Source organism: Xyrauchen texanus, chromosome 7 (genome assembly GCF_025860055.1).
Source record: "Xyrauchen texanus isolate HMW12.3.18 chromosome 7, RBS_HiC_50CHRs, whole genome shotgun sequence".
Lineage (NCBI taxonomy): Eukaryota > Metazoa > Chordata > Actinopteri > Cypriniformes > Catostomidae > Xyrauchen > Xyrauchen texanus.
Window position 1 is genome coordinate 38,406,449 of NC_068282.1, and position 24,235 is coordinate 38,430,683.

Below are 24,235 nucleotides of genomic sequence, written 5' to 3' on the forward strand. Positions count from 1 at the left end.
TTGTAATCAATCCAGCATTAAAAATGAGAGGGATAAAACTAAATAGATGCCTGTTTTAGAAAGCACTTTCACTTACACTTCCAGCCTAACTTTGAAGTGACCCAAAACAGAATACTGGACTTTCTAATATGCCATTGTATTTAATAATTTGGACCAGAGATCTGAACAGTGACAATAGTATATTGATACAATAAGTTGTTTTTAATTAATCATAATAAGAGCTTTCCACAACAAAGCAGACCTTCCACCTTAGAATTGCAATAACATCTTTACAACACCTTTCAAAGCCTATTTAAATATGAGGAAGATCAAGTTCACACATTTTTGCTGCTCTACTGAAGTCTGACTACGTAAGATGCGAGAGACAAACTGTACAGTATGAATAAATCCTACTTTATGTATGTGATGATGACTGTGCAGTGTGTGTTACTATGGACAGATTGGTGTGTTTTAAAGAGTTTTAACAAATAGAGGGCTCATCAACTGCTGCTGCTCCCTCTGTCACAGCCTTCACACACTAAGCCATCGTCTGAGAGGCTCTGCTGATAGGGTCTGTAGAGGAAGACAAAAGAGAGGAATAATAAATTACATGTTCAAAGACACACTTGATTACAGCATTCTGTTTATTCATACGGATAAATACAACACATGGAACCAAAATAATATAAGATGGATTTTATCAGTATAACATGATTTGGCCCTCGTTACATTTTTTTTGTAAAAATATTAATAACAGTATAATAATATAGCCTTGAGTATTGACCAACACAATAAGTATCATTTGAAAGCTTAGAAGCTGTACTTTACAATGCATATAGGCATTATGACCAAAACTGAAGTGGTTAAAAATGTGCAGATAAATCAGAAGTGTTCCGTTTTGATAATTTCTGAAAAAAATGGCACGTTACATATTATTAACATCAATCTCATCAAATAGCCATGTGTCATATGTTTTTGGAAAATTCTCGAAGAGTAGAATACAATCAGCCTTGGTTTTACTCACAATAAGAGTAATAGCTAAGAATATGTTTTTTACATTTATGTTTAATGTGAACAGATGTTTCTCATTGGTCGAGTTTTCACTTATTATTTCACCAAAAATAAACCGAACATAAAATATCACATACTAGTACTTTGAGGACACAATTATGTTTCAAATGAGCCCACACACACACAAGGTAATTGCATTCTTAGATCATTGACACAATGTGCATAGTGCACACAGCATCTGGCTACCTGGCATCTGTTTGAAAACACGTTAGCTTTCCTGGACCAGATGATGTCATCCGAAATGATGGAGTGTCATGCTAAACCAGTCAGACTGGGTTCAGATCAGAGCAAAAAGTCATCCATATTTGGGCAGAGAGACCTGTGATTGGTGACTGTTGCATATGGCCACCAAGAGATGGCACCAAGTACATGACACAGACTCAATGATGACTCAAATTCTGAGTTATTCTAATTCTGAGTTATTCTAATTCTAACACTAATTCTGTGAAATCTCATTACTAAAATCCTGTCTGCATGCAATGCAAACCTTTAGTCATTGTTGTGTTTGCATGTGTAATTTGTTCTTATGTACAATTATTATATTTTATTTTGTTTGGAGAGGCTTTTGGGCACTTTTTGTCAGTGTGCACTATGGTAAATTATTTTTGTAATGCGGTTAACTTTTGATTGCTTTGTTGAATCAACACACACAATTTTACTCAGTTACAGGTGACATGATTGGAACATAACAAAAGTTTTTTCAGAGATACCTTATTTACATCTAGAGATATATAATGTCATATCAGAAAAATAACAAGAAAACAAAAAGAAAAATTTTGGCTCAAGTTATTTTCTGATTTTTCAGCAGTTTCTTAGGCTGAGAGTCTCAGAATTTTTAATCATCAAACTATATCATTAATAAAACTGAAAAGTTTTCTCCACAATCGTATCAAACACTTAACCCTCCTTCTTTTGTTTTTTGTTGTTCAAGTTATAAGACTTTCATTTGGGGTATGCCACTAAAACAGGAAATCTTTAAAAACACCTCAGTTTAAAGGGTTAACTTGCATATCCTTTCACAAATGCTGTTGTGGTAGTGAGACCACAATCAATGGCTAGATCATCAATTGTTATTTATTTGGACTAATTTTTATCACCGCAGTTGTGCTTTGGAAGGTAAAATCAGAGAAATGCAAATCTACTGATACCATGGGCAATCAGGACTAACTAGAGCATCTACAATAATGATGACCAGGGACATCATTTACATAAAATCCTAGCTAATCCTAATCCACTGATCCTGACAGATATCTAAAGAATTCTGTGTTCGAATATCCATGCTTCCCACTATTCCACGAAGGCACTTGCAAGTTCCTGGACATTTCTGGGGGGGAATGGCCCTAGCCCTCACCCTCCAATCCAACAGGTCCCAGATGTGCTCAATGGAATTGTGATCTGGGCTCCTCGCTGGCCATGGCAGAACACTGACATGCAGGAAATCACTCACAGAACGAGCAGTATGGCTGGTGGCATTGTCACGCTGGAGGGTCATGTCAGGATGAGTCTGCAGGAAGCGTACCACATGAGGGAGGAGGATGTCTTCCCTGTAACACATAGCATTGCGATTGTCTGCAATGACAATAAGTTCAGTCCGATGATGCTGTGACACACCACCCCAGACCATGACGGACACATGATCGATCTCGCTCCAGAGTATCTCGGTTTAACGTTCATTCCTTTGATGATAAACGCGAGTCCGACCATCACCCCTGGTGAGACAATACTTTATAATATATTAATAAAATAATTGCCAGTCCTGTCTTGGAGACGCTGCTGCCGGTGATGTCTGGTAAGGACCTGCCTTATATCAGTCCAGCCTCTCTGAGCCTATTGCGGACAGTCTGAGCACTGATGGAGGGATTGTGCATTCCTGGTGTAACTCAAGCAGTTGTTGTTGCCATCCTGTACCTGTCCCACAGGTATGATATTCGGATGTACCGATCCAGTGCAGGTGTTGTTACACGTGGTCTGCCACTGCGAGGATGATCAGCTGTCCTTCCTGTCTCCCTGTAGCGCTGTCTTAGGCGTCTCACAGTACGGACATTGCAATTTGTTGCCCTGGCCATATCTGCGGTCCTCATGCCTCCATACAACATGCCTAAGGCACATTCATGCAGGTGAGCAATGCCCCTGGGCATCTTTTTTTTTTTTTGCCGTTTTTCAGAGTCGTAGAAAGGTCTCTTTAGTGTGCCAAGTTTTTATAACTGTGACCTTAATTGCCTACTGTCTGTAAAATGTTAGTGTCTTAACGACCGTCCCACAGGTGGATTTTCATTAATTGTTTATGGTTCATTGAACAAGCATGGAAAACATTGTTTAAACCCTTTACAATAAAGATCTGTAAAGTTATTTGGATTTTTACAAAATTATCTTTAAAATACAGTGTCCTTAAAAAGGGACATTTCTTTTTTTGCTGAGTTTAAATAGTTTGTCAAAAACAATGTGCTAATGTAGTTGTATGTCCAAATCATTAGTATTCATAAACCAGTAAGCGAGAAATACCCGGATGACCAACTATAAGTGCGGATCGACTGGACACTTTACTATCCAATAATCTCTCGGAAGCTCAGGAGACGTGAAATGCTGGATATCTTGCATGTTAAATATCTGGACCCGTTTGCGATTCCAAATCGTGCAATGTGAAATGTGTTTTGACTGAATACAACTGCAGTGTTGACCTACAGCCAATGAGAGAGCAAGAAACAGGGCACGGGAAGTTTCAGTGGGAGGAGTCATGATTTACCTGCAACAAAACATCAACTAGCATGGCTGTGGTATGAAGATAGTCTCATTGGACCGAAGAAATGGAGGAAACATTTGTGGAACATTGACAGGAGCACCAGCGCCTATTTGATATTTCATCTGAACTGTACCACAACAGTGTGGAGAAAGAGAAGACTTGGATAGAAATTGCCAATTCTCTTGGACAGTCAGGTAAGCAAGTAGGTAGATTTTTCAGTAGGAGGTACTTTTTCATATTGTAAGCAATAAAATATATGACACCTTTAGGCGATTAAAAAAATACACGTCATATTCTGAAATGCATAACATATGATCATGCATTTGTTTTCGTATCTCGTATCACTTCTCGTGTGTACTTTGTTGTGAAACATAATTTGGAGTCCAGGCAGAGTCGTCGGGGATTCGTCGATAGTGAAATGTTTTGTAATGTATTCACCCCTGTCGCCGATTCCTCATGCAATTTGAAAGCCCTACAACTTCTATGACAAGACAGACAATTGTGTATTATGAACGGTACCACAATCGACAATTGTAGTGTGTAGGAGGCATAACTGTAAGTGCCATAAATACCAATAAAGTTGTTCCTTTGTTCTTAAATGGTGATTGTTTAACAAAACCAGAGTAGATACGTTTTGCAGTTGTAGTTATTACGTCATATATTTGGGTCACTGGTCAATACCAACATCCCCTGATGAAGTATGTCCGCAATCTATTCATACTATATAATGCATGCATACCTTTTTTTTTTTTTTGGAAATGGCAATTTCGTCTATCGAGTAAATGTCATGTTGACAAAGGGAGACACTGTACCTGTCATGTAGAAATCCTTCACAGTGAGCTGAGGAGGGACAAGAGGATCTGCAAGCAATGACTGATTCACAACCTGAGGAACAAAGGAGAACATTTCTAAACTGCTCAAGAAGTAAAGGCATAAAATAAAAACAAACACACTAATATGGAGAGAGAGCACTAACCTTTGAAAGCTCATGGGCCTGGTTGAAGAAATTGGCTTCCTCTACATCATCATATCTTACCAGGTTAAGAGAGACTTCTGCCAACCTTCCCCTTACCTCATCCAGCGTGTCATATGGCAATGTGACTCCCGCCAACTAAGCACAGTAACATGCGAATCTGTACTTATCAACCCACCCTTTGATTGTTACATTAGCTGTATGTAATAAAAGAGCTCAGCAAATGTATAAAGACAATATGAGGCACAAGGTGTACATTATGAAGCAGATTTTTTGTTATGAAAGGATTGGTTTCAGCATATGCACCTCAGAGATGGCACGCAGAATTTTCCAGTCCTCACGTGCCATGCCGGGAGCAGTGACCGCCAACCTGGTTTTCTGGGCACAGCCCTCTGTGTTGACGTACGTGCCATTCTTCTCTGTGTATGCTGCGCAGGGCAAGATGACATCTGCCATGGGTGCAGCTACATCTCCATGGTGACCTGGATATGCATGTGGTGCCATTAACCCCCAAACGTATATATTTAGAACCACTTTTAGCTTGCTCACTGGGGTCTAAATGTAATCATTATTATTATTTTATTAAGACACAATTCATAATCACATTTTTATCAAATTGTACAATGATGACTCTGCTATAACAGATATTACTTATAAAAGCATGATTTTCTATAAAGCTGCTTTGAAACGATGCGTGTTGTGAAAAGCGCTATACAGAAAAAAATGACTTGACATGTATCATTAGAAACACTGCATTTTGATACAGAACACAATAGACACAAGTGTGTTAACTTACCCTGGTAGACGATAAAGCTATCTTTGGGCAAGTCTGCTTTGGTGATGCAACCAGCATTAGCTCCCAGGAGAAATAGCACTTTTGGAGGGTTCTTCCGGATGGCCTCAACACCAGGCTTATAACCCAAGTCCAGGGCTGCCACCTGACTGGCCACCCTGAGGTCACACACACAAGACATGTTATTAAAATTTTAGGAAGACAACACTCACAATTCTTTTAATTAAATCAGTGAACTTTACTAGATACACTCGGACCAAAAGCAGACAGACGTGATAGAAGATATAATGCAGTAGCTGACATTATACAAAGGAACACAAGCTGACCTGTGCAGCACATTTAGAACCTTCCATCCCTCCTCAACACCACTGCTGGCCCGAGCCATTTGAGCAATTGTGGACACTGCTTTAAAAATGGCTGCCCCATCCTTTCTCTGGAGACTGGAGCTACCCACTATCACAACAGGCTTTTTGGCCTGAGCGAAGACCTGAAACACGAAAAACAAACATACTTTAACTGATTAAAATTCCAGAACATTTGCCAACTTCTGATACATTAATGTTTAGGGACTAATGGTGGGCATTATCCTGGTTAAAACCTATGAACAGTAGAAATATGTCAACTTCTTTAAATTTGAGTATCGTTTATATCGCGATTATGCATAATGCTCCATGTTCCAATCAGAAAACGGGCTTTGCAATAAATTCTTTTTTTTTATCTGACCATTCACCAAGCCCTGCTCCCCTTAAGCCTAGTGCACACTACACATCTCTTTTGATGTTTTGAGTCGGCGACTGGTCAGTGACACAATGTCTCAGAACTCATGATGACCAATAGTCGTGTAGGGTGCGCACTCCTGCAACATGCTCCAACTAGTTGTTTAGTTGCATTAAAATAACTCAGAATTCTGCTCTAAACCGTTTTTTTTTTTTTTTTTTAAATGACGTGTTTGTTTTATTAATGTATTGTAGATTCATCTGTACTTGGCATGTTGTTTTATTTTAATGTATTGTATATTCATCTGTACAGCACTTCGGTCAGCTTTGCGGTGTTTGAGTGTGCTTTAGAAATCAATTTTACTTACATACTTTACTTTACATGTTTGCATATAATTAAGAGAAACTGTGTGCCGGTTTTTAGCGCTTTCTTTTACTCCTTTTATTTTTTTGCGCTTCATTATCATTCAGTAATATACAGACGTAATGATTGATGTATGTCCTCATGTAACCATAGGCTCTCCCCTCAAAATCCGAACACAATAGGACAAAAGAGACAACCAGGTGTAACGATGAGGTGTTTCGCTTGTACACTTGTGTGTTCGGATCTTAATATCAGGTGTACACAGGGCCTTAGTCTGGGAAAAATGGCCATATAGTTGATTCACCCCGTCTGCGATCAATCGCGTAATATGCATACCAGCACGACGGAAAGCAAGACTGAGTCACAGGGCGCCGAATGCAAGTTGTGCAATGTACACTTGACTTTAGTAACTGTTGCTGACAACATCAGGCTTTCCTGTTGGCATTTGTTCTCCCGCAAACATGGAGAGAGAACCGATCCCACTGAATAAATGACTTCAGAAATGATTACATGACACCTTTGCCAACTGTGCATTATTGCCTAGTATACAGTTGTCAAAAAGGTTTCCAGTATTCAGTGTAAAGCTAAATCCAAAACAACTACGTGATGGAGGGTTTTGCTTCAGAATCAAGGCAAACACCTTTGTTCAATTAAAAAGAACAAAACATAGTTTTTTCTTGGATTTAAAAACAACGCAAAGTAGATAAAATAGCTAAAATCTTATTTTTAATAATTTGAACAACTTTATCAATAAGTAATTATCGCAATAGACATGACATGTTTACCATTACTTCCATTACTCCTCCACAAAAGGAACTTTCATTATTTTTTTCAATGCTTTTGAATCACGTTGCATAAAAATGTGTATGGGTGCTGCTTACACACTTGGTTCGATTGATCGTAAATTCATTATACCATAATAATTGCAACCGGGAGCCTGCAAAGACGCAAATTATACATCATCTCAAGCAGTTCACTTCAGCGATTTGGTACGATTTTGTTCATATCAGCAGTGAACCGTACTGGAGTTCACATGAACCGTACCCTGATCATCTTTTCAAGTGGATTTGGTTGCGGTTTGCGAATGCTTATATTAGGTCGGAAAACAGCATTCACATCATCCAAAGGAACCGAACATTGATGTCATTCGAAACCAGGTGCACAGCAAAAGTGCTAGTGTGAAAACACCCTATGTCATGACACATATGTCGTTATTGACCTAGAATTTCTAGAATATTGCTATATATTTATTGGCAAATATCACCCACCCCATTAAGAGACAATTTCTGATCAAATATTTAGAGCTCCATTACAACGTAAATACCTTGCAGAAGGGGTGTGTTCCTGCAGCAATCTCCTCCAGCACTTGTGTGGATTCACCTAGATGGTCGTATGTGTAGGTCAGGTCCACATTATGACCCACCATGGCCACCTGTAGCTCATTATGTAACCAACTAAAGAAAGAATATAGACAAATAAAACAATGGGGTGAAGTAAAATTGCATCTGGTCACAACCTTTACAAATTTAGAGTGCAAAATGATTATACCTCTTTCGGACACGTGCATTAAAGAGAGGAGCCTCATAGCGTGGGTTTGTTCCAACCAGGAGGAGGAGGTCACACTCCTCAATGCTAGTGATCCGGCTGTTTAAGAGGTAATTGGAGCGCAAGTCGGTTCTAAGGAGTCAAAAGGAAAAAAAATGTAAACTCCAAATTGTAACTTCATGGCAGTGCCTCCATTCACAGTAGAAGTCTGGAATTAAACTTGACAGGATATTCATCAACAATTTTTTAATTGAAGAGTTAAAAAAAGATAAACTAAATGTTTACATTTTCTGAAGAAAATGTGAGTAATGTTTGCCCATGCAAAAAACAGATGGTTCTCCAGTCTTTATTATATTTTGGTATCTAGACAGGGCTCGGATCTCTCCTTTTACAGTTGGACAGGTGAAAATAGTGGTCGCTTGGATGGCACAAACATTACATTTTATATTTAAAGTTAGAGGTTTGTTCAAAACCCTACACCTCAGTAGAGCAATAGCGATGCTCATCTTAATAAGGACCACTAATTTAAAATCAGTGTAAAATAGAAGAGATACAATGTCAGATAGGGAAACGAGGAACATCAGTATTTTAGTCTCAATTCATATGACCCACCCGGCACCAGCCATCGGAAAGATCTCCTCAGTGCAGAGGGTCTCACTGTTCAGTCTGTTTAGCAGGTCCTTCAGAGCCACCAGCGCCTCAGCATCTACCATCCCACCAGCAATAGCTCCTACCTCAGAACCCTGAACTCCTTGAAGCTGTAAACACAAATTACAGCCAGTCATATCTAATGTCTGCATTTCACAATGCAACTGACACATAGGTTTCATAGCAAGCATACATGTAAGATTCTAATTTATAACATTATCATATGCAGGTACTCACTGCTCCAGCTACACGTGTAAGAACATCCTCCCAGGTGGTATTTACCAGCTGACCAAGACGCTGCCTCTTCAGCCCATCATATGCAAACCTTAGAGAGAGTGAGTGAGAGAGAGAGGTACAGTATGTGTGTGTAAACAGAGAGAGATGTTTTCAGAAGAATAATAAGAATGCATGTACTCACCTGGTCTTGTCTGATATCCATTCCTCATTGACGTCCTCATTGAGACGAGGCATAATTCGCATGACCTCACCACCCCTGGTGCTTACCACAATATTGGAGCCTACAGCATCTAGCACATCAATAGACTCAGTTTTCCTGCAGACACATGGACATGATTTATTTTTTTATTAAAATACAAGCACATTCATTGAAAGAAGGCACAAAGAAACTCAAATATAATGGACAAGATAAAGGTACACAATGAGAGCAAACTAAAGGCCCAGATATACATCATAAGAAAATCGGGTGTTTTTGTATTCATTCAGTGGTTCGTAGCAGCTCGTCTGGTCGGACTTTTAGGAAAACTTCTAATCAACTGCTAAACACCTTCTTACTGCCATTGGTCCACGTCATCTGTAGATGTGACCTGAAGCTCCACCAACTACTTTGTTTACATTGTTCAGTCTGTATTCAACGTGAACATACCGGTGGTTAGCGTTATTAGCGAGCTTGCACATTTACCTACATCAGTACGATCGTTCACATAGAGACATTTTTCAAGACATTTTCCATTAGTCCACAAAAGCAATCAAATCCTACTCAAATACTTTCAAGTGCCCATTCACTCACTGCCACAAAAGCCATTCATCACCACTCTTTTGTGAGCATTAACACTTTTAAACGGCCATCATTGCAGTAGTATCAGTAAGTGACATCATAAATGACAATAACAGAGTGTAATCGGCGCATATTATGACTTGTTAATGCATAAGCATCATGAACTCACAATGTAAACATTATCTACAGCATATATATTTCTTTAAATCATCAAGTGGTTAAAACAGCTTCTTTTACTGATTGTGACTCAATTACAAAAAAGTAACTGATAACACATTTGAAAGTTTGTACATGTAGCATCCTAATATTTAAATGCTCCTCTAAACGCCTCCCACAGCAGTGTGGCGGGTGTCTGAATGTTCACAAACAGTATACCATTGCTCAGCTGTTTAGAACTTATTTTTACCCCTGAACGAAGAAGAACTTCTTTGGAAGTATATCAGGGCCATAAATCTCTCAGGATTGTACCTGGTCTTGCATTAAATCTCTCAGGATTGTACCTGGTCTCCCAGGGTCATGCAGTGAAGGCATAAGGTTTAGATGTCAGTGCTCCAACAGGACACAGGTCAATCACATTACCAGACAGCTCAGACATTAACATCATCTCTACGTAGGTACCAATTTGCATGCTGTTCCCAGATCTTCTATCCCAGCAACCTCACTACCAAAACTGTAAAAAAAACAAAGACTTTTATTGGTGTAGACAGAGTTTACATGATCCTTAAGGATGCTAATCATGCAAAGTGACTTTATTTAACAGTTTTGGTTCAGAAGTAAGTAATTTGAAGACATCAGCATAAGAATGTGTTATGTGAATTCCGTAGCTTGGAGAAGAATAGATCTCTGACCCACCGAACACAACGTGTGCAATGTATGCAGCGTGTCATGATCGTTTTGATGAGTGGGCCAATGTTCTTATCTTCCACTGCTCTCTTCCCTTCTGTAAAACGACTTCTGTCTGTGCCAAACATCATTGACTGGTCCTATAAACCCAGGTTACACCATCAAGGTCATTAAAAGGTAACTGTATTAAGGAGAATTCCATTTCCACTATTAAGTACATTCAACTTTAGTTGATACTCCAGCACCCTAAAATTGCTGAAAATTCAGCTTTTTTTTTTTACCTGCAGGTCACATTCTCCTCCTTGAGCACAGATTGGACAGTCAAGAGGGTGGTTTGAAAGGAGGAACTCCATGACTCCCTCTCTATTAGAAACATGACAAGAAATTCAAATTACTGTAAACATTCTATATTGCGATGCAGTCCCCAATAACACCTATAAATAGCCTACAGACTTACGAACAGCTAGTTATGAGTTAAAAAAACACGTGTGAGCCCGTCTCTAAATTTGTGTGATGTTTTCATAAAGAAAGGCCAAACCTGGCCTTCCGTGTTTTCTCAGAGTTGGTCAGAATATTCCACCCTTTCATTACAGGCATCGCACATGCTGCTACAGGCTGTAAGTGACGAACAGATTGAATGCAAACAGATAAGAAATTAGTTTTTTTTGTAAACAAACCATTCTATAATTACAGTACACTATCAGTAATGTGTGCTAGTTTCTATTAATGCTGCATTAATGGCACCTTTGGCGCTCTCTCAATTTCCACCAGACACATGCGGCAGTTATATATTGCTTGAGGCCCAGACTGAGGTACGCACTGTCATAAAAAAAAAATAGTGTGAGAAAACTTTTCAGGGGTAAGTGATTGCCAAGACCATTTTCAGGCATTCTTTTTTTTTACTCCACAATTTAGAATGCCCAATTCCCAAAGTGCTTGTGGTGGCTTAGAGACTCGCCTCAATCCGGGTGGCGCAGGATGAATCTCAGTTGCCTCCGTGTCTGAGATGTCAATCCACTCATCTTATTACGTGGCTTGTTGAGTGCATTACCGTGGAGACGTAGCACGTGTGGAGGCCCACGCTATTCTCTGCGGCATCCACGCATAACTCACCGTGCACTCCATCGAGAGTGAACCAAATTATAGTGACCACGAGGAGGTTACCCCATGTGACACTACCCTCTCTAGCAACCGGGCCAATTTTGTTGCTTAGGAGCCATGGCTGGAGTCACTCAGCACACCCTAGATTCAAACAAGTTGTTAGGCATTCTTATGATTTGTAGAACATTTTATATGAAATGCCACATTTTTGAAAGATGCATGCATTAATTACCATTGTTAGAGGTGGCAATAGATCCCTTGGAATGGGTTGCCCCAGCCAGGGCCCAACTTAATGCTGGCAAACGCAACATGTTGCTGTTGAAGAAAATGCCAGGTAATTAAAAGCATATGTAACATGTTGATCACCAATGTTTCAATGCATGGCATCCAGGTCAACTATGAATTCATACAGTCTTTTGAAACATATTTCTGAAAAGACGCGTAACAATATAATTTAATGATCAGATCTTATGTATACAAATTATAGTATTAATTACATATTCTTCATAGATTTACTGCAGTGGGCAGACATTTAGTATAATAAGTCCTGTAGCAAGGATTGCAAAACGAGATTGTATAACACAGTATTAACTACATGTTTGTACCTCCCAAGAACTCTATAAAGCGCAATATTTGTAAAATAACTGTAAATTAAATAAGGTACCTATATATTCCACTGTAGTGACACACTTGATAACACTTCAGTCTAAATCTGATGCTGTTGACATTTCCACCTATGCACAGGTTGTCAGGCTTGCACTCAGCAGCAAAGCAGCGTTATGGTCAAGGACAGGGAAAACGTTACTCTAATTTACCAATTCTCCTCATGCAATTTTGACGCCAACAGTTATTCACAAAATGGCTCTCTACACAAAACACTCTTTACCCTTAAATAGTGACAAAAAATGATCTCCAACTCTTACCTTTACGCTATTTGGCCTTCTAGACCAGAACAGTGTTACTGCCTTTGGTTCAGTTGTGAATGGTCCTCGGCTGATTCCGGAGAATATGACGGAAATGACCGAGTCACGTCAACCTGAAATAAAACCTAGTTTTACTCTAACTAAAATGATTCTAACTAGATTCATGTTTAAAAATAGAATAATATGTTAATATATGTTTTTAAAAGTTTATCCAACGGTTTGTGTTGACCTTTGACATTTACTCCTTCCGTCATTTCCGCTCAAAAACATGGTCGTTTCCTTTTTTCAATTTTAAAAGTCACTAGTCAAAACGTTTGGGAAGGATTGTTCATATGTGAAAAACGGTAGACGATTATCTTTCTGTCTTGATCAGTGAAAGGGTCGCATTTAACTTACTGAGCACAAATGACTGTTAAAACGAATGGCTTTATGTTTTGATACATTTGGTAAAGCAAGTCGGCGTGGGAGGAGTCATGGCGTCAGCGTATAAAGACCATCTCACGATCTTTTCTCGTTCCTTCGCACTTCCTCCAAGCACAGGGCACACGTTTGCACACGAGGTCTCAACGGTAACTTCTAACAATGGGCTTTGGTGATCTCAAAACTCCCGCTGGCCTCAAAGTTTTGAATGACTTTCTGGCAGACAAAAGTTACATCGAGGGGTAAGCTATTATCTGCTTTTTTATTATTGATCAATGTATTCCGTTGGCTGCATAAACTCAGTATGTCCAATAGACTGTACTACAAAAAGAATAACTGACTAATATATACATCATGTTTGACCGAGTCTGTCGTTGCAGGATGTGTATAATAGGTTCCCTCTCCCCCAGAATTAATCAGCTATGTTGTTAACTGTCGCGATTCATGTGGACGTTTAAAAAAATTTGCAATTATGTAATGAGATTCCAGACTATTCACAAATCCACCTCTCTATTTTCAAATGGTGGAAATCGCTGATTACACATTGTCTTGCCAGGTATGTGCCGTCTCAGGCTGATGTTGCGGTGTTTGATGCCATGTCTGGTGCCCCCTCAGCTGACCTCTGCCATGCCTTGCGGTGGTACAACCACATTAAGTCTTACCAGAAGGAGAAGGGCAGGTAACCTAGTTTTGTTGTGACTCTTTATGCTCTCTTAGAACATTAGTTTCTTCAGTATATGATGATTTTATCACCATCTTTCGCCTGAGACAATGATGCACAATCTTTTAAAACTCTGATATGGCTGGGAAACACTCCATCCATGACCGGTGTGCCCATGCAGTTGTATATAGACTCAATCTCCTGTTTCTGAATGTCTGTAGCCTTCCAGGTGTAAAGAAGCCCCTTGGTCAGTATGGCCCTGCTGGTGTGGAGGACACAACTGCCGCAGATAATGAAGATGATGATGACATTGATCTGTTCGGTTCTGATGAGGAAGAGGTAAGTTCAGCTGTAGTGTTGTTTATGCGTTTTGACCGAACTGGACACATGATGATTTCTCACCATCTTTCGGCTGATGTTGTGATGACGCCTTTTATTCCTGATGACCAGTTTGTAGAAAAATGTCCAGTCAATCACTGTACGTGAGAGCGGGAACACTAAAAATATTTATTTTTCTACAGGATGAGGAGACCACAAAGATCAAGGAGGAGAGGCTTGCAGCTTACAATGCAAAGAAGTCCAAGAGTACGTTGTTTTGTTGTCCTTGAATGTATATAATGTTATGTGGAAACTTTGACTAGTTTAATGATGATCTTTCTCACCATCTTTCGGCTGAATCATGTGATTGACGCTCTTCTTAACCTGAAATTTACTAGTCATTTAATTGGGTGATTTTGATTCTTTTGTGTATTTGATCAATAGCATCACCCTTTTTGCTTTTTAATGTCCGATCAGAGCCTGCACTTATCGCCAAGTCTTCCATTCTGTTGGACGTCAAGCCCTGGGATGATGAAACCGATATGGCCAAGCTTGAGGAGTGTGTACGCACCATTCAGTTGGATGGTCTAGTTTGGGGACAATGTAAGTCCTAAGGCTGTGTTCCCCATATTTTGTAATTCCAGTTCCAAATTGCTGTTCACAAAATTAGGTTTAATATAATATCAACTATGAAGTTCATAAAAGTCATTTTTAAAATTTTGCCATTTTAGTTCCCAGTTATAAGGACATTAGAGGCCTTTTTTTTTTTTTTTTTTTCTGAAATAGTTTTGTGCTCCCTTGCAATGAATTCACCATGGATTTACTACAGTAACCATGATTTGAAACCACAGTGATAATACAGGGAAACTTTGTGGCTATGGTTTTACTATACAAATAGTTTAACTATGGTTTTACTGTAGTAGTATTGTAGACCGTAGTAACCATAGTTTTTGAAGGAAATTGTTTTACTACAGAAATTGTAGGAACACTAACTGTAGTTGGCTAACACCCCTCCCATGGAAACCATGGTTTTAATACAGTATGCTGTATCCATATAGTAACCTTGGTTTTACTATAGATTATGGTTGTTCTTGTGAAAAATTATGGTTTACAAAGTCAAATACCATGAGTAAGTTTTGGGTTCTGTATTTATTACTATGGTTTCAATATGAATATCAAGGTTAAAATCTGAATACTGTAGTGCCATGGTGAATTTCTTGTGAGGGCTTGCAAAACTATTTCAGAGGGAAAAAATTATGCCCTGCCATCTAAGGGCCTCAGTACAGTTTGGTCTTTCAATAGACTATTTTATTTTTCTTGTGTACAGCTAAACTGTTGCCTGTTGGCTATGGCATCAAAAAGCTGCAGATTGCCTGTGTGGTGGAGGATGACAAAGTTGGAACAGACCAGTTGGAGGAACTGATCACCGCATTTGAAGACTATGTGCAGTCCATGGATGTGGCAGCCTTCAACAAGATCTAAAACCTCACAGCAAAAAGCATTAATCCAATAAAGGCACTTCAAATGCATTTTGTTTCTTGTTAAGTGTACTTCAGTGTTCGGTTTAGCATTAAAATGTTTGACTGGCCAGTACTAATGAAAAGCAAAATGTCAAAACCCACTTTTTAGAAAGGAAAAAAAAAATGCATAAAATGAATGTTGGAACACATGGAGATCTCCGGTATACAGTTCTGATGTCCTGGCCTGGAAAAGTAATTGTTCTTGTTCTAAACTTGAACCGGCTAGAAATGGATTCTTGTGATTGCAATCGCAGTAAAGTTTTTTTAATTTGTATTACGTTTGTTTCATTAACTATTGGAAAAGTCACGGGTCAAGAAGTTTGGAACCCTGTACGTAGCTTGATTCGTGTAGTGTTATTAGGGTAGAGTCTGAATCTTCAATGAAGGTCAAAATCCGCCGCGTACTTTTATTACTGGGCGGGTTCCCACGATTTGCTATCACGTCACATTGGCAGATCTGTGCCAAATGCTGAGATCGATGGGATCTAAGTGGAACAACATCTAACATCAGGTGAAAAGATTAAGACTGCAACCTCACCATGTCCGTAAATTTTGTAGCTCATATTGGTGTACATATTTACCATGCCGCTTTCCATTTGTCATGTTAAGTATCTATATAGCTTGCCAAGTGAACTAGCATAGCATGCTATCTCAAACAGCATTTTCCGAGACATAAACAACGCATGTAATATTAAACCGTGGCGAAAGTTTTAATTTGCGTTTTGTGTAAATTGGTTTGGCGATATCCGAATACACTTATTTACCGGGTATGTGTGTACAGGCCGGTTCCCTAAAAATACGTGCTACCAACACTATATTCGCATAGTTTAAGGGTTTGGGATGAGTAGTTAAAAGCTGGTCATTAAACAACGTTGAAATTGTATGACGAGATCAGTCACTGTTTTGTCTTAACATGCAATGATGTAATAAAATACAGAACATACTGGAGTTGTCGATATTAATTGGGATACTTGCAGAACAGTGCTAAAGTAGTGTCTGATTTGTATTAATGTATCTTTTGACCTCGATGTATTTTGTATTAAATATCTAACGATAGATTAGTGCATGTGCAAGAGATTTTGTAAGCGTCGTATTCTAATTCAAATTTATGGATCATTTATCTGTAGATGCGACTTTTATCTTACACGTGGCTGTACGCATAAATATGGCGATGTGACTCGCAAACTTTAGTCAAGCCATCCTCCATGTAGGTGAGTACAAAAATGCTGTTTATTTAATGGGATGTTCTTTGTTCTAAGGTTGCAAAATTTTATTGGGCACAAATTTACATTACAGTATTTGCTGGCAATTAAATGTTTCTTTTAAAAAAGAAAAATATATAACAAGAAATTTAATTTTAAGAGCTGTTACAAGGGAGAAAATGATAAATATGTACCCAGGCGGCTAAAATTATGGAATAATGTACAGATTTTGCACTTTTATAGAAAGAAATTTGTAGTTTTATTCACCAAAGTGGCATTCAACTGATCACAATGTAGAGTCAGGACATTAATAACGTGAAAAATTACTGTAATAATTAAAAAAATTCTTAAACTACAAAGAGTTATCATTTTAAAAAAATCATTGTGCAGCAATGACAGCTTTGCAGATCCTTGGCATTCTAGCTGTCCGTATTTCCAGATACTCGGGTGACATTTCCCCCCACACTTCCTGTAGCACTTGCCATTTATGTGTCTTGTTGGGCACTTCTCACACACCTAATGCCTCCACACTACACGACTTTCAGAGACGTCTGATCGTGGTACCGTTCATATTGCACAACTGTCTGTCTTGTCATGGAAGTCGTGGCGTTTTCAAATTACACGACGAATCGGCGACAGGTGTGAACACAAGACATTTTACTGTTGACGAATCCCTGACAACTCTGCCTGGACTCCAAATTATGTTTCGCAACAGAGTACATGCGAGATACGAAAACAAATATGTTATGCATTTCAGAATATGACGTGTATGTTTTTAATCGCCTCAAGGCCTCATATATTTTATTGGTTGCAATATGAAAAAGTACCTTCTACTGAAAAGTCTACCTATTTGCTTACCTGACTGTCCAAGAGAATTGGCTATTTCTCTTCAACACTTCTCTTTCTCCACCCAGTTGTGGTACAGTTCAGATGAAATATAAATACGCGCTGGTGCTCCTGCCAATGTTCCACTAATTTTCCTCAATTTCTTCGGTCCAATGAGACTTTCTGCAGGTACATCAGGGCTCCTCTCACTGAAACTTCCCGTGCCCTGTTTCTTGCTCTCTCATTGGCTGTAGGTCAACACTGCAGTTGTATTCAGTCAAAACATATTTCACATTGCACGATTTGGAATCGCAGACAGGTCCAGATATTTAACATTCTAGATCTCGCTGACGTCAGCGATGCGTCTCACATCGCGTCTTTGATCATTCATACATTGCGATCGTCACTCACGGGAGCGAGCTCCGATTTGCCTATGATTTCGGGCTTTTGTCGGAGATCTCCACAAAACTGTCGCAAGCGAAAATCGGGCTTAAAATCGCGTTAGTGTAAACTCGCCACTATAGTCTAGCTGATCCACAAAAGTTAAATGGGGTTAAGATCCGTAACACACTCTTCCAATTATTTGTTGTTCAATGTCTGTGTTTCTTTGCCCACTTTAACCTTTATTTCTGATTCAAAAATGGCTTTTTCTTTGCAATTTCTTCCATAAGGCCTGCACCCCTGAGTCTTCTCTTTACTTTTGTATATGAAACTGGTGTTGAGCGAGTAGAATTAAATGAAGCTGCCAGCTGAGGACATATGAGGCATCTATTTCTCAAACTAGAGACTCTGATGTACTTATCCTCTTGTTTAGTTGTACATCTGGCCTTCCACATCTCTTTCTGTCCTTGTTACAGCCAGTTGTCCTATGCCTTTGAAGACTATAGTGTATACCTTTGTATGAAATCTTCAGTTTTTTGGAGGCAATTTCAAGCATTGTATAGACTTCATTCCTCAAACCAATGATTGACTGATGAGTTTTTAGAGAAAGCTCTAGAGTTTCTTTTTTTGTGCCATTTTTTTTTTTTACCTAATATTGACCTTATGACATGCCAGTCTATTGCATACTGTGGCAACTCAAACTCAAAAACAAACACAAAGGTAATATTAAGTTTAATTTAACAAGCCAAATGGCTTTCAACTGTTTGATTTAATGGCAAGTGATTTTCTAGTACCAAATGAGCAATTTAGCATTATTACTCAAAGATAAGGTGTTGGAGTGATGGCTTCTGGAAATGGGGCCTGTCTAGATTTAATCAAAAATAACTTTTTTCAAATAGTGATGGTGCTGTTTTTTTTTACATCAGTAATGTCCTGATTATACCTTGTTATCAGTTAAATTAATAAAGATAATAAATTAAAGCACTAATTTCCTTCCGAAACAACGAAATCTGTACATTATTCCAAATGTTTGGCTGCCAGTGTATATATAAAGTATTAAATGTATAAGTAGTGAAATGTCAAAACTGTGCAAAACTGGAATGCAGTGTGCAGTATGATGTCTCTCACTTTCCGTTAATGAATGGAACCTTATTAAGTGTTACTCTGATCCTTCCAGACAGTATAATGCCCTTGGAGGAGGGACCTCAATCATCTGCAAAATGTAAGGCACTTTTAAATCACACATCTCATTTTGGGTTTTTTCCGCATGCAAAGACTGTTTTTGAGCAGACGGCATGATGCAGTGAAAACATTGAGTGGGCACGTGTAATTGTTACATGTTTTATAGATGCAGAGAGGCGTCCAGCTGATATGGCCACCCTGTGAGTTATCATGTGATAAACATAACTTACCAACTCCTCAAACTGAAAATAAGTTCAGCATTTGTAACAATCCACTAGCCATGCCATTATGTGTAGTAGTAATTAAATCACAGACCTAACACTATTTTTCCACATTTACATTTATGCATTTGGCAGACGCTTTTATCCAAAGCGACTTACAGAGCCCTTATTACAGGGACAATCCCCCTGGAGCAACCTGGAGTTAAGTTCCTTGCTCAAGGACACAATGGTGGTGGATGTGGATGTGCTCGAACCAGCATCCTTTTGATTACCAGATTACCAGTTATGTGCTTAGACCACTACACCACCACCACTCCATAATAAATGGAGTGGTGGTGGTGTACTCTTGGATACTCTTGGATACTCCAAGAGTATATTGGTTAAATTCACTATATAATCCTATCTAAATCTATTGTTTATCTTCCCTAAAGGACTAGTAGAGGGGAAGAGCCTGTTGCCGGTCCTTCTATCTCCCAAAGACAAGGTTATTGTAGCTGCTGTCAAGTTCTGTACAGCAGTGTGGAACAGGTGCATAACTCTGATATTCCTATATGATTCATTCCATTTTAATTACTTGAAGTTAATGTTTGGTTTAAACGTAGATTAGTAGTTTCCTTTAAAGAATACATGGCTAATACTAACCACTACCGGATATATAATACACATTATAGTACATTTAAATGTCAGTGGATCTCCTTATGGCTTGAAGATTTTCTAGGGACAGCTGTGGCTCAGTTGGTAGAGCGGGTCAGCTGCCAATCGCAGGGTTGGTGGTTTGATTCCCGGCCCACACAACTCCACATGCAGAAGTGTCCTTGGGCAAAACACTGAACCCCAAGTTGCTCCCAATGGCAGGCTAGCGCCTTGCATGGCAGCCCTGCCACCATTGGTGTATGAGTGTGTGTGTGTGAATGGGTGATTGGGAAACAGTGTAAAGCGCTTTGGTAACCTCTAAGGTTAAAAAAAGCACTATATAAGTGCAGACCATTTACCATTCTATCATGTTCAAATTGATGATAAACAAAAGTATTTAGAATTATTCTTATTATGACTTCATTTAGGGTATTGTAACTAAGCAATTGTTGTTGAATCCTGTAGCACATCTTGAGTGCCCAACATAGAGAAGTGGTGCGAGCTGCTCGGGCTAATGTATCTTCTGGAAGTTTGTTAGAAAGATTCCTCCAGGATGTGCTTCAACATCATCCCCATCGCTACAGTGATACACGGTATGCCTGGATTTATCTTATTTAGCCTTATTGGCTTGCATGTTTGGTTATCATATTAACCATAAAATATTTATGAGGAAAAAAAAATATTTGCTGTTTTTGACAATTTTTAATTATATACTTTTTTATTTTAATAAAAAAAATCATTTATATATATATATATATATATATATATATATATATAAAACGTTTTTCCGTAGGCATCCCCATGCTGACTTACCTTCTCTCGCCACCCCACCTATTCCAAAAGAGGTGCTATCGGAGGTGTACTGTGGATCAGATGATGATGGTGTCTCTGTTGGGACACGTGAGGAGATGCCCACATCTGATGAAGAGTCCTGCCAAATGCTGCAAATTGCAGCCTCAACTCCAGCAGTAAAGACTGAACGTACTGCAACTACACATGTACAAACTGCTTCCCAAATAGGGAAAATGGTGCCTGAACTACCTCCTCCTGAAAAGTGTTCCCACACACAAGGATTTTTGCCCAGGACTAGCGGCTCTGCCAATGACAAACCACATACATTACAATTTATATTACCAATTCAGAGAAAAAGTTCACAAACACACCCCTCTGGCGATCCCTGTGCTTCAGGATGTCCACCAGTCACCAAGGCTGGAGACACTGAACACGGAAAAGCACACAGGAAAACCAATAGGGATAAAGAGGGGAATGACTCCATTGCAGCTTCCCGAGCCCCACCAGCAGTGAAGTGCATTACCTCAAAGGACCAGCCTGCAACCTTTCAATCAGTGGCTGAGGAATCCACAATGTGGACTTCTGCACTGCCACCTTGGAAAGGCCCCCATAGGGAACAAACGTTTAGTCATCTATCTGACCAAATTCGAGATGTGATAGAGGAGGTTATTGAAAAGCACTGTTATGGCCACAGTCTCAAAGTTGACCACCAAGAGGACGATGGCAGCATTCTTCTGAGTCCTCAGTCTAGGAGTGAATCCAAAAGCAGTGAAGAATGGGACAATGCGATACAGATGGCTTTGGGAAAAGCTAAGGGTGAGGAGAAGAATTTAGCTGAGTTACTTGAAGTGCATATCAACCTTGAAAACCAAGGATACCAGACTCAACTAGACACAGCCCTGAACACGGTTATGATTATGGAAACAGAGCATGAGGGATCCAAGGAGAGTGTTGCTGAGGAGGTATTTCCCAATCTTCCCCACATACCAGAGTCCTTTGTTGGAAAAACATGGACACAGGTGATGTTTGAAGATGACATGAAGATAGATTCCATAGTGAGAGAGTTCCAACAAGGTCAGTTCCATTGCTATTTTGATAGTGAATCCTTGGCTAGGTTTGGAAAACACCATAAAAAAAGGAGAAAGTACAGGAACCAGGGGAAAAAAGCAAAAGCAGATTCTGCAGGATGGGAGCCTGCAGACATTCTTCCTCTCATGGAGCACAATGAGGAAGATCCAAAACTTCCAGCTGTTTTGTTGAAGAGAACAAGACAAAAACTTTTTAGAATAGCATCACGTTGCCAAGTGGTAAAAGTAAGCCACGGCACACAAACCGTCCCCCTAAGTTGTCCTATGGTGCGCCTGAAATCAACACAAGAAACATGTACCTCACCTCACAGCCACAAGCCCCAGCAATGTCCTATCCCTGAAAGGACCCCTGACATGAAGACCAGACATTGTGCTTTGAAGCTTCCTGCTTCTTACTGCAAGATCATGAGTCCTATACAGCCCAAAACTATGGTATATGTGCTTTCTTCCCCAGATGGAGGTCAAGGAATTTCCAAGCCGACCCCTGCTAAGAAAGCAGGAAGGAAGCGAAAGTCATGTGACAGCAATGTCTCCCTAAAGTACAAGTACAAAAAGACACCTCTTAAATACTATGACCCTTTGACCAACAGGATCTTGAAGAGCCCACCAAAAGGGATGCCTTCACTCACCAATTCCAAATCTCTTTCACACGTCCGACAGTTATTCCGTAGCCTTAGCACAGATATTAACAATGAAAGGCAGAGCTTGGGGCAAGGGCAGTCATCAAGCGGCTCTCGGAAGGGTCATGGCAGGAGCTGCATGGTTGATCTATGTACCTCCACCTCAGGCTCTTGTCTGGAGAGCGGTGGCCCCTCTGAGCCTGGTTCTTCTTTGTCTAGCAGCCGTAAAGCCTTGATCAACCGCTCCTCTATCTCAACTACAAGTTGTTTCCTTATGGGACACCTCGCACCATCTGCTTCCCACATGGATGACTCTTCTAAAGGACTTCCTCGCTCTTGCGCAGGGAGTTCATATATGGTTGGAGGATCGGAACAAGAGAAACACCACAAACAAACACAAGATGACCAAACACCAATCAGACGTAGCTCACGGAAGGCTGGAACTTTGACTCCAGCCAAGAGACCACCAGTACCCCCTTACAGGACCAAGAGAAAGTCCACCAAACCACAGCCCAAAGCAAAATCACAGGGCACTCTCCAGCGAACAGTTACTCCCTGCATATCTGTAGAATGTAGAACATCTCCCAGAAACAAGAGCCCTGCTATGGCCTCACTTAGATCATCATCTTCCTCTAAACTGGCGATTCAGCCTGTCATTACACCCTCTTCGAAACAAATACATACAATACTCAGTGCCAGTCAGCAGAAGAGGGTGAGGGGGAGGAACACAACTGTACATATAGCAGACTGAACGTTATCAGACACCAGCCATGAGCATAAGCTGTCTGTTCTTCAAATGCTGTATTGGTTTGCACAGTTGAATTTCAGCTGACTGTTTCTAGTTGAAGTTCATTTTTGTCAGTATATGTTAGTTTGTTTGTCATATCATGTGTTTTCTAACTTTTAATGATTATATTTTTATGTTTATAATGGATATTTTTCTCTAAGATTGATATTGCTAGTTGTAAAATATTTTTATGAATATTTATAAGTTGTTTATTATGTAGCTGTCTTTCCTAAATATATTTTTCTAAGTTTCTTTTATTGGGTTTGACACTCTATTTATTGTCATCAAAATATTAATACTAGCACATGCAAAAATACACATACACCACCCTGAGACTGCTTAAGTAAAGGACTAGTGTGGAGGAAAAAAATATATATATAGGGAAGAGGCTAACAGAAATAGGTAGAAGTAGGCCATGAATTAATGTTTGCGCTCACTGCAGAGATACATTTAGATATCTGCGCATATATTACTTCAGATAACACTTTTCCATATATTTGTAAGCCAAGAGCCAAGAACTGTTACCACAAAGTTGAAAGCACACAGATCTTTAGAATGCCAGGGAAGTAGACAAATATGTGAAATAAAAGATGGTGTCCACAAACTTTTGGCCTATAGTGATAGTGATGTCCCAATTTGTTAGAAATACACACAATTTTAAGTATTGCATTTCATTTACTGTAATTTTTAGGTCTGATGTGCAAAAAGTGATTGAAAAATAAATATAAGAAAAAGAACGTAATATTTCACCCAAAATTAACAATTAATTAAAGATTCAGTCTGTACATATGTGATTCTGACACTGCTACACTTTCGGGGACAAAATTCCTGAAATAGTCTAATGGTTTGATTTTACATTAGCAATTTTTGTAGG

At 39.3% G+C, this 24,235-nt stretch overlaps 3 protein-coding genes across 7 annotated transcripts; 2 read left to right on the forward strand and 1 right to left on the reverse strand.

The window, feature by feature from the left end:
- Positions 1-130: 130 nt before the first annotated feature.
- Positions 131-17,824, reverse strand: ndufs1 (NADH:ubiquinone oxidoreductase core subunit S1). Its single transcript, XM_052130829.1, is given in 20 exon segments — positions 131-552; positions 4,603-4,675; positions 4,767-4,901; positions 5,070-5,245; positions 5,560-5,714; positions 5,883-6,043; positions 7,961-8,090; positions 8,185-8,313; positions 8,794-8,939; positions 9,067-9,154; positions 9,248-9,382; positions 10,345-10,474; positions 10,477-10,514; positions 10,697-10,827; positions 10,969-11,050; positions 11,226-11,320; positions 11,432-11,929; positions 12,021-12,103; positions 12,712-12,824; positions 17,691-17,824. Coding segments are annotated over 17 exon segments (1,929 nt in total). The 5' UTR covers positions 11,465-11,929; positions 12,021-12,103; positions 12,712-12,824; positions 17,691-17,824; the 3' UTR covers positions 131-460.
- On the forward strand, positions 13,206-15,639 carry eef1b2 (eukaryotic translation elongation factor 1 beta 2). Its single transcript, XM_052130835.1, has 6 exons — positions 13,206-13,373; positions 13,688-13,810; positions 14,014-14,131; positions 14,314-14,377; positions 14,588-14,713; positions 15,438-15,639. The coding sequence occupies exons 1-6, from the start codon at positions 13,294-13,296 to the stop codon at positions 15,590-15,592; spliced, it is 666 nt and encodes a 221-aa protein (XP_051986795.1). The 5' UTR covers positions 13,206-13,293; the 3' UTR covers positions 15,593-15,639.
- zdbf2 (zinc finger, DBF-type containing 2) lies at positions 15,780-23,578 on the forward strand. 5 transcript variants are annotated; one of them, XM_052130819.1, is made up of 7 exons: positions 15,780-16,141; positions 16,758-16,841; positions 19,216-19,260; positions 19,387-19,420; positions 19,873-19,969; positions 20,540-20,667; positions 20,868-23,578. In XM_052130819.1, exons 3-7 carry the CDS (start codon positions 19,224-19,226, stop codon positions 23,323-23,325), a joined length of 2,754 nt encoding a protein of 917 aa, XP_051986779.1. In that variant the 5' UTR covers positions 15,780-16,141; positions 16,758-16,841; positions 19,216-19,223; the 3' UTR covers positions 23,326-23,578. The 5 variants fall into 5 exon arrangements, with proteins under 5 accessions (XP_051986779.1, XP_051986781.1, XP_051986780.1 ...); XM_052130821.1 differs by lacking the exon at positions 19,873-19,969; XM_052130820.1 differs by lacking the exon at positions 16,758-16,841.
- The last annotated feature ends 657 nt before the right edge of the window (positions 23,579-24,235 follow it).

Excerpts from the sequence above, each read along its gene's own strand:
- zdbf2 (XM_052130819.1), top strand. The coding sequence starts at position 19,224 with ATGCCCTTGGAGGAGGGACCTCAATCATCTGCAAAAT. Across the intron at positions 19,421-19,872 it reads CCAGCTGATATGGCCACCCT|GACTAGTAGAGGGGAAGAGC; the intron begins GTGAGTTATCAT and ends TCTTCCCTAAAG. Across the intron at positions 20,668-20,867 it reads CATCGCTACAGTGATACACG|GCATCCCCATGCTGACTTAC; the intron begins GTATGCCTGGAT and ends GTTTTTCCGTAG.
- eef1b2 (XM_052130835.1), top strand. The coding sequence starts at position 13,294 with ATGGGCTTTGGTGATCTCAAAACTCCCGCTGGCCTCAAAGTTTTGAAT. Across the intron at positions 13,374-13,687 it reads GACAAAAGTTACATCGAGGG|GTATGTGCCGTCTCAGGCTG; the intron begins GTAAGCTATTAT and ends TTGTCTTGCCAG. Across the intron at positions 14,714-15,437 it reads TGGTCTAGTTTGGGGACAAT|CTAAACTGTTGCCTGTTGGC; the intron begins GTAAGTCCTAAG and ends TCTTGTGTACAG.